Here is a 10,907-nt window from a genome sequence, read left to right as displayed (position 1 = left end):
TGTGTGTGTGTGACTGTTTGAATCTCTTGAATAAAGATGAATCTGTTAATGATCCGATACGCAGCACAGAAAAAAAAAAAAATCAACTCTCAAAGGTCTTACAAGGTTTCTCAGTACGTCAGCACAGTGGAGCTCCCTCCCTACACTTTGGTGAGGATGAATCAGCGTTTCGGTGAAGACTGCGGTGAAACTCTGATCTTCATCGCGCCGCCTCTCCGTCTCGTTGAGCAGCATCCCTCCACAGCGTGATGCCGGGCTCCCGCTGCAGGACGCCGGAGCTCAAGTCCTCTGGAGGCTTGGATAAGGAGGGAGACGGCTCTCGAGAATCTGCTGAGGTGACGGCCGGATGTGATGGTTTGGTGTTTTTACTGGTTTTGGCACCAGAGGGGAAGGTTGGAGCAGATGGCCGCCTGTGTCTGCAGAGCTGCTGGCCAGGTTATTATCACAAACTGCAGCTGAGATGAAGAGTAGAAGCTAAAAAAAACATTGACATGAAGTGAACAGCCTGACATTGTTTGCAAAATTAACTTGAAGTTAAATAAAAGAGCTTTTAATTTCTTTTTTTCTTCTTTTTGTTCATGTGCAAGGGGGAAAAATAAAGTGGAATTTAGGGCAAAAAGTTATGACATTTTATCTGATCACTAAAGAAAAAAGTAAAGATATTTTTTCTTTTTTTCTTTAAGTTTTTGTTTTTATTGCATAATATCTGTTGCAAACATACAAAATGTCCAAACCTGTTTTGAACTTCTGTCATTATAGCATTGCCAAAAAATATCAAACCTGGAGCTGGAACTACATTAAAAAATTAAACATTTTACATTACAATAAATAATACATTACACACAGCCAAATCCACATCCACTGAAAAACTGAAAACTTTGTACAAATGCAATAATTTCTTTCATGCCTTATTGCCAGCTTATTTCACCCCATCACTTTTTCATGCACCTGAAATGACATGAGAGATGTGGTAGTGGTAAGTAATTCACCTAATTATACAATACTTTGTGAACAATAAGCATTAAATTTATTAAGTGACTATTGGGGCCTCATCACCGCTGCACCAAGTCTTGCAAAAATAAGCAGATCAAATTACGTCGAAACTGAAAATGAGCCCTCCAGCGGCCCCGCGTTCTTTAACCCGGGCCAATAATGGAGGTTTTGTCTCTTCTTATGTCTTGAAGATCGATGCAGGTGTACGTGAACCTCTTCAGAAGTCCTGAAGAGGTTCACCTACAGAGAGCTAATCAGTTCTTCTTTGTCCCACGACCAACCTTTTCCACAAAGTTTCATCCAAATCCAATTATAACTTTTTGAGATAACCGGCTGAGGGCCATCCAGCTCCGGCTCCACTGGCAGAGGTAATAAAAAAATAATGAAAAATCCCAAACCGTGTCGGCGCTTCCTGCCCTTTCCTTCAACCCTGCCCAATGCATTTCCTATACGGTGTCCATTATTGTGAAGTGTATTTACGAAGCTGCGCCCCGCACTTTGAGCCTTTCACGACTGGGACCTCGTTTTGAATTCGCACGCCTCCCGACTTTGGGAGTGAATAATGCCCTTGTTTCCCGGGCGTTATTAATGTATGCACAAACATACGTCCAGATACACCGCCCTGAGCTGTGTATGTTAGATGTAAAAGTGTTCCAGGCTGTTTGTGGTGGGAAGCGGGCAGGCCTCCGAGACCGGCTTGTTTCTAAAAGGTGAACCGCGTGGGAGGCCGCCCGGCTCTGTGGAAATAAACCCAGGAAGCCTTTGTGAGGCAGCAGGGTGGGCGGCGTGAGGAAGACCCCGCCTGGGTGATACGCACTGTACCGTATGGAGCCGCATGCAGACCGCCACTGAACACACACATGCACACACACACGAAACACATGAAGCACATCCATCCCACTGCAGAAGTCCATGACAGAATTTATTTCAACAGAAACATTTGGGTGGTTTCAGTGCCAGTATCACATCTATAATGCACTGTGGAAGCTGTGAACTTTACACCGCCCTGAGGGCCTTGTTAGTTCTTTTCTTTTCATTTCATTTATTTTCTTTTCTTTTTTCTTTTCTTTTCTTTTCTTTTCTTTTCTTTTCTTTTCTTTTCTTTTCTTTTCTTTTCTTTTCAGATCGCTCGGGCACCATTATTTGCATTAGAAACCCACTGAGTTTAAAGAGTGAATCACCACCATTTATCTTAATTGTTGACAGGGTTATAGGCGTTCAGTACACAAACGTACATGTCATTTATTCGGTACTTAATTCAATTTGTGCTAATTAGACTCCAGTATCAGTTAGGAATGTATAATATACCCTGGAAGCTGCTGTTCATTATCTTCACACCCTGCATGTAAGACCTTGTTAATTACGTTTTTTTTTTTTCCTTTTCTTTTCCGTTGTTTGGTTTAAAGAGCGAATTAAAAACCATGTTTTGGAGCTGTCAGTGTGGTCATGCAGCATATCCATCAAAGAGCTTTAACGCTGCTCTTAATTAATGTCCTATGCAGTAACTTCACACTCCGCATTAGACCTCGTTAATCAAAGGGTTTCCTGTCCTCTGTTTCCGTTCCTCTCTTTTCCCGTTTCTTTTCTTTTCAGAATAATGATCGTGCAAAATCGCGTCTTTGCATTAAAACCCACTGGGGCTTAATTGAAACATGAATCAGCACTTTATCACACTGAGCTGCAAACATGGTTCTATCTCCGTGGACCAAACAGCATTAATTTTGTTCTTAGCCACCGATGCGTGAATTACACACTGTGCATGAGGTGCTGAGTCACCCTGCTCCACTTTTACAGTTTATTTGGTTTTACTCAACAACACAACTTTGCATTAGAAACCAACTGAGTTTAACCTCAATACATCATCCTCAAATCAATACTGATAGCACACTGTCACGGCTGCAGAGCGTGTACTGATTTATTCTATGTGTTGTTTTCTTTTGTTTTTATGACTATGGAGTTGACACAGCAGCCTCGTGCCTTGTTCGCGTCCTGTCAGATTTACTGGAAGTACGACAGCTGGCATCTGGGAAAAACTTCAGATTCTTTTTTTTTTTTTTTGGAAGCCTTTGATCTCTCGCTTTGTGTCACAAAATACAAAAGTTGGACGGCACAGGCAGCGAACATTGCCGCAAATCCACCACTGTCTGCGATCCAAGGTAATAAAATATAACATAATCAGTTACATTCACCTCTATACAGTCATGTCACGTTGTAAAAATCACCACTAATGGACTGAAGGGGTTGCCACAAAGATCAAATTTCAACATTTAGTGCTAGAAGCTATATATACATGAATATTAATAATTAAAAACAAACAAACAAAAAAAAAAGGAGCATAGAAGTGGAGGTAGGGATTAATTTTAGAAAATATTGGGATTAAGTACAGTGTTAATTTTGGACGCTAGAATTCATAATTCCATGTTTACAGCTTAAATATATGGTTTTGTGATGATCTGTTGTTTAATTATTTATTTGTCGCAGCTTTAAGAAAGACAAAAACAACGTCTGTGAAAGAGCTGGTGGTATTTTTATATTCCCAAGTAAGAGCACTGGTGTCTGCACATATTTTATTTATTTCTGTCTATTCATTCTATTTGCCTAAGCAATACTGAATCATATATGTTTACTTAGCGCTCGGTTGTGCCTAAGTGACAAATTGATTGTTTGCGTAAATACAGCATGAAAGTTTCTGAGGGGATCAGTGCGGGCACGGCGCTGAATGCAGCCACGTGTGCAGAGCTCAGTCAGCAGGAGAACTATTGTCGTGGCATTTTATTTAGCACAGAATACAGCATTACCTCCCCCATCACCCACACACACACACACACACACGCATTCTCCCTGCTCTTTTTCACGAGGCGGACACAAAAAGCGGGTTGGAGTTGCCTTGTTAAGGTCATCTGGAAACGTGTTGTGCAGTAGGTGAGACTGGGAGCCACACGGCAGCTGACTGATGCCTGGGTGGCAGTCTTTTTCATCTTGTGTTTACAAGGCGCGGTGTAAAACCATCCGTCAGGGGAAACGTGACCCACTTCTAACTGTGTACGGGGGGCACCGGCTCACCTCCCTCGCTGCGTTGCTCCGGTTTATGGCTGTTTCCACTGGAGTCCTGCGACTGAGGAGCGAACCAGGAAGACAGACAGAGGCAGGCATCACAGGGTGTGCTGCCTCGTTCTTCATTTTAAACCACCGTTTTGGCTTCCTCTGGCCTCACTTCTAACCACTGTTTTAGGTCTCACTCACAATATTTACATGCACATTTTTTTCCCAAACAGACAATATTCCTACTTAGCTGTGTACACGGCTAATGAAGGTGAATATGCCACTAATATTCCCATTTATGCATGCAGCCGTGCAAACTCCAACTTGTTCCTCTTTCATTCATTCAACCACCTTATTGAAGAGGAATTCACACATTTTCCAAAAACCAGCTGATATCCAAATCTAATGTTTGAAAGCAGGCATGTTTCTCCCTCCCACCAGGAATGTGGGCTTTTATTTTGTGAACGCATCTCTACCCCAGCCTTGCAAACTGTTAGCTGGCTGGTTGGTTGGTTTACGTTTCCAAAGGGTAACCCCGGATTTGCAAAACTCTCGTGCACTCTCGTTCATGTGCACTAACTCTGCCCTAAGCTTTACTTTAACCCCTAAACACACTCGCGACAGTTTGAACAGAGATTTGAGTTTCGCAAATCTAGGGTTACCATCTAGACAGTTTGAACAGAGATTTGAGTTTCGCAAATCTAGGGTTACCATCTAGACAGTCTGAACAGAGTTTGAACAGAGATTTGAGTTTCGCAAATCTAGGGTTACCATCTAGACAGTTTGAACAGAGTTTGAACAGAGATTTGAGTTTCTAAAATGTAGGGTTACCATTTAGACAGTTTGAACAGAGTTTGAACAGAGATCTGAGTTTCGCAAATCTAGGGTTACCATCTAGACAGTTTGAACAGAGTTTGAACAGAGATCTGAGTTTCGCAAATCTAGGGTTACCATCTAGACAGTTTGAACAGAGTTTGAAAAGAGATTTGAGTTTCTCAAATCTAGGGTTACCATCTAGACACGACCCTCACAGAGCAGCCGTGTGTCACAAACTGCATGACCAGAGAATCCTCCTAAAACCTGAATAACATCAGCAAATCCCACATGTCTTAATCAGAAAATGCTACATTCGAAAAAGGCCTTATTAGAAATATCCAGGTGGAATATGCTGTTAACATGACCCACATTACACCCAGAGTATTGTCATATTCAAGATAATAGTGGAAAATTAGCATGCATGTAAACACACTGAGTGGCACCCGGTCATTTAATGCAACCTGTATCTGCGCTGTATCCGGATTAAGATGCAATATATTCATACATTTAACCTCATTTAACCACACTGCACTCTAAAAAGTAATTCAGAGGACCTTTAGCCAGTGCTTAAATACTTGTATTGTTGTGAGAAAAAAAAATGAGTTCTATGATATCATCAGACTTTTTGTTTTGAACTGTTATTTTATTGAGTCCTATTGACACCAAAATTACACCTACTGTCTCAACACACTATCATGACTTAGCCAAACTTAAAATCTTTTACACAACAATAAGGAACAAAATTAATGTCCTGGTAACGTAATTACATTTGCTGACAACTTAATTTTTCTACACTTTGAATTTCCCCGCCCACTATACATGCCTGGACAAGTTCAAATGGCTGCAGACTGAGGAAAAATACAAGCAACACAATGCGTGTTCTTTCTCAAACAAGGTGAACGGTTATTACAGTTATATATTTTCTTTGTTACTCAAACATTGTGGGCATTTTTTACTTTGAATGGTGATATGATTATCAACACACACTTCCTGTTTTTTGCTGTTAGACACTGTAAGTTAGACACTGTATGCCAATTAGCTTTTTGTAAAACTGTTATTGTCTGACAAACAAGCAGGCACTCTTAATCTAACACTGAGGGGGTAATTTTATGCTTAAAACAGTTCTGCAGTTCTATTGTTTATGTGTTGTTCTTGCATGAGTACTTTGCAATGTTCCAGTAGAGAACAAAATGAGAACAAGACATCCACCAATGCTAAACTAAATAATGTTAACTAGGGAGCAATATGGAGGGGATGAAACAACCATAAATTTAACCATATCATAGTAGGTTCCTTCATCTGATGTATCTGAATCTTTAATTTGAGTAATAAATTGTAAACATTGAATGGTTAAATTTGACAGCATGTCCTGAAACAGTATGGTCTTAAAATAGCACCACTCCTGTGTCATTCTGACCATTTTTTTTTCAGTTCATGATAGGTTGCATAAAGCTACATACTTTGTGTGACAAACCTGTTGCTAATTAGCTACCACTTCACTGTAATTGCATTGCAAATACATTTTTTGTTAAGCATTTTGTGAAGTTAGTACATATGTAAAAAACATTTTTTTCCAGTATCTAACACAATGCAATGGGCTTGTAAATGTTGTACTTTTGAGACCTTTTGAGGTATTTCAGAAGTGATTCCTGGTGCTTGATGGACAAAAAGCCAGCTCAAAAGTAATGAATCTTAAGTGCAGTATTTTCTGATTGTGCTCTAAAACCTCAGCACTCTCAGTGAGTTGGAAGTTTGGACTGAGGACATTACGTTTAGAGTTAATCCATAATACTGGTGTTACTGTTACAGTTATCAAAGGTTGAGGTTTTATCAGGTTATATTTATAGATATTTGTGTAAATTTTAATTTTGAGTGTAATGTGCTGATGATGTGAAATCACAGTGCAAAATAAAGGCAGCCTAATTGTCTAATCTTTGCTTTGTTTGACTTCATTCAGAAAGGTAGGCTTTACTAAGACAAGAAAAGAAAAGAAAAGAAAAGAAAAAAGAAAGATGAGTTGGGATGAAAAAATATTTTTTGTTGGGAAAATACAATGCTAGAAGTTGGTGAACATAAAAAAATTAATTTAATCTAGAGAAATATTAGGCTATGGTTGTATTGAAAATGCTTTCAAATATTGAAAAAATTATTTGGACAACTTGATTTTTAAAATAAAGTCAGCTTGAAAACTTGTGTTCATGTTGGCTGATATTAAGTTCATGTTACTCAGAAATGCTTATGATTATGGCAGAAAAGCTAATTCATCATATTTAAATAAATGTGTTGGATCAATGTAATTCTACCAGAAGTTGTCATAACTCAAAAAGCTTGATGCAAAACGTTGCCTTAATTTTTTTTGTTGGCCCAATGTTTTATTTTTTAGAGTGTGCTCACAGTGAGCTGCATCTCTACTCAGCTGTACTGAAATGAAATCCTGTTCACGTCACCTGTTTTTCTGCTGCTCTAAACGAGTGAGCTGGAGCGACGTTTATTATCTTGTTCAAATTTCAGTATAAACCAGATTTCAGGCAGACGGTGTGCAGCAGGGGTGAGGAAGTCGACCTCGGCAGCAGCTCTTGTCCCGAGGTCTGTTTGGATGCGAGAACACAACCGAGACCGGCGGGGGCGGCTCGTGCTCAGAGCTGCCAATGAGCTGGAGTGGATCGGTAACTCGCTCCGCCAAGGTAAAGGGGTTATGCTTTTGTACCTGTCAGTCCGTCAGCGGGACAGCCCAAAATGAACCGGACAGATTAACTTTTTGGATTTGGCACAAAAAGCTCTTTAGTTTCCAAACACAACCACTTAACGCCACAAAATCCAGCTGGGAGGTTGCTCATGGGTCACGGCATCACTGACCAACTTTCCACACTGATTGCATGAAAAGGGGCGTGGCCTATGGCAACAAAAAAAGGGGGGCGTGGCTTAGAGCAAACAGGGCCATGACTTCAAATCAAATCAAATCAAATTTATTTCTATAGCCCTTTACAATAACCAAAAGGTACCCAAAGTGCTTTACAACTAAGTCATAAAAACAGTTCATAAAAGAAATACATAAAAAAAACAATACATATAAAAAAAAAATACATAAAAACAATACGTAAGAAACTGTTGTCTCCTCTGTGCTTCAAGAAGCCGTAGCGATGGATGCATTTACAACATCTGCCTCAAATCCGTCTTTAAAAAAAAAAAAAAAAAAAAAAAAATCTGGAGATGATTCAGCAGCCAGATTTACATGTGTTTCATATGTTTCTTGTTTCTTGAGTGCATTTAGCTACACTGACATTTTACGTGGATAAACTTAATCCGGATACTTTCCAGATGATGACATGAGACAACCGAGAGTGAATGACCCACATTAAGACATACGAACAGACTGCAAGGTGCACACCACACCCGAAAACTGATTTAATGAATTCAAAAGAGGAAAACTAATGCAATAAAGATGTGATGTTTAGGTGCTGATGATGGTGGAGAAGGCGCAGGGGTTCTCCTTGGATCCACAGATCACCGTACGTGTCTTAATATTACGTGCCTGCTCTCGGCAGCCACCGCACATCCTGGCAGGTGGAGGATTCTTCCATTTTTCATCCTTATGAATTTTTCCTGGGAGTTTTTCCTCGTTCCCATCGAGACTCGGAGGTTGGAAGGTGCCGTTTTGCTTTATTGTTTTGGTAATGCGAGTGTTGTGAAGTCCTTTGACACTGTAACTGTGATTACAGCCTATACAAACAAACATGACGTGATTTGACTCATACTTTTGGCTGCGCGCACACACACACACACACACACACACACAAACACACACATTAATCCTGGTCAGCGTGTGTGTGTTTGCAGGTGCTGGCTGCAGCGCCGGGCTGAAGGTGGTTGAGATTCAGAGAGAGTGAGGCGCTCTGCTGGCTCCTCTTCCTCCGAAACAGCTGGAAGATGCTGGAAATTAGCGAGTGCGGGACGCCTGTGGTTACATTCCCGTGTGCACATAGATGATTGGGTTGGACCTGCTGTCAGGTGTCGTGTCGGGGGCCCCAAAACACACAAACCAAAAATATAAATAGCAAAGCAAAAGCAAAATGCGCACACACACACAGCCTGTTTTGCAAGCCAAAGTGGAATAATAACAATAATTGTATTTGTGGGCTGTAGCACTTTTAGGACAAACAGAAAACACTTCAAAAGCAAAGTCTAAAGCAAAAAAGTAACAATCAGAAGGGATATAAAATATACAAATATATATACAAATACATCATCTTTGTCTGGTGAATTTCCAACTTTGGCGATTTTCATGTTTTTACTGAATGGGAGTATTTACCTGGGTTCAGAAAGATCTACGAAACCTTTATAAGCAGTTATATAAACCGAAAAATGACTCATCAGTCTAACGACAAGACTGTTTTCTTTAGTTTTTGAAAAGTTTGTACATACCCCCTACTTATTTGTACTTTTTGTATATTGTTTTATATTGTATACAGGTTGTTCATTGTATATAGGAATGCCATATATTCTTTCTATTTTATCTTTATTTTTATTTTATTTTATTTTTTTTTAATTATTATTATCGTTATTATTATTATTATTATTTTTATTTTTATCTTTTACTTGCACAGTGCTGGAGTTGTTGCAATTACATTTCACTGCTGCTGTACCTGTACATTCATGCATGTGACGAATAAATCTTGAATCTTGAATCTTGAGTTGATGTTACGGAGATACAAGGTTTTGGTTGGACAGTCGCGATATTAAAAGTATAAAGTGACTGGTCGGTCGGGTGCAAAAAGATAAGCGCATGAAAACTATAAAACAAAATGTAAGTGAGGAAAAAGACAGAAGAAAGAAAGAAAGAAAGAGAGTACAGGCCAAGATGCTTTTCTGAAATTTCGTCCCCGTCTTTGGTGTCATGTTTCGGCGCTGTGCTTCCTCGAGATCACCTGTCAATCAAACAGTGTGGGGGCGGGAGCTGGATTTTCTGTTGACGGCGTTTGCGTTCCTGCAGGTGGCGCTCTTTTCTTCGTCTGTACGGCCCTGTCCTTCGTCTGTTTATACGAACCAACCCCTGCTGCTTCTGCCGGAAATGACAAACACATCCGAGCAGAGGTCGAGCCGAGGTGAAATGAAGATTAGATAAAATTAATATGTAACATAAAGGAGTGAACAGATAAAATATCCATGTAAAATAAGTAAAATATCCACGTCTTTGTGTCCGTTTTGTGTTTTAAAGTGCTGACCGAAGACGCTGACCGACAGTTTCTGAGGTCAAAATCTTCCTTTCATCTCACGGGCCCAAAGTTGATATCCTTGATAGGTGAACAGTATTTTTTTTTTCTTATCCCTGTAGACTTTGCAGCTAATCGCTTCCCATCCATTCATATGCATATTATAACACACCCCAGCGCCCTTTTGTGCCCCCCCGTCCTCCTTCACTTAATTGCCTTTCTCCTTAAGACTGTTCAGAGGCGCTCATGCTTACGTAAGAGCCGCAGAAAACAAAACAGCGGGGCAAAAAAAATCGTCTCCGCTCAGGAGGGGGGGACGGGGGCTCCCATTCAGAATATGACAACGATGTTTTAAATTATGTCAGATCCCAGGCGCTCCCTCCCTGCGCTGGAATGCCGAGGAATTTTATTGCCGTACCTTCCCTCTGTTGCGGTGACACCCGGGGACAAAACCGGCGCTGACCCCGCGGGGCGTCTGCCCGGCGCACCACCTAGCTGCGCATTGTCACTGTGGCGTAACGTGGCTGTTAGACGTCACAAGTCATTGTGTCGGGGCGTTTTTTTTGTCCCGGGACAAAGCATGAAGGAGAGAAAAGAAAACAATCCACATGCCTTCTTTGAAACGGCCGCGCCTGCCCCTTTTATAATGCGAGTGGGGGTGAGGCTTTGTTCGAGTGTGGCGATAGTTGTCGCTTTAGAGAAAACCAACTTTCAAAGCACATACCTACGTCTTGTAATTAGGTTAGCCGTTCCCTCCGTCTGGACTCCCCGATGGCTCTGTGTCCTCCCAGTGGGATTATTTTCACTCTGCAAAATTATACAAATTAAGATCACATGTTAAGAGCT

At 40.7% G+C, this 10,907-nt stretch overlaps 1 protein-coding gene across 1 annotated transcript in view; it reads left to right on the top strand.

Moving 5' to 3' along the window:
• Window positions 1-248: 248 nt before the first annotated feature.
• adamts3 (ADAM metallopeptidase with thrombospondin type 1 motif, 3) overlaps window positions 249-10,907 on the top strand; it is a 170,495-nt gene continuing 159,836 nt past the window's right edge. The window contains exon 1 of the mRNA XM_030059711.1: window positions 249-435. Coding sequence (XP_029915571.1) covers window positions 249-435 — 187 coding nt within the window. The remainder of the gene's footprint in view (window positions 436-10,907) is intronic.

This window comes from Myripristis murdjan, chromosome 9, assembly GCF_902150065.1.
Source record: "Myripristis murdjan chromosome 9, fMyrMur1.1, whole genome shotgun sequence".
Lineage (NCBI taxonomy): Eukaryota > Metazoa > Chordata > Actinopteri > Holocentriformes > Holocentridae > Myripristis > Myripristis murdjan.
The sequence above is the reverse complement of the archived record's forward strand: the minus strand, read 5'-3'. Positions and strand labels throughout refer to the sequence as shown.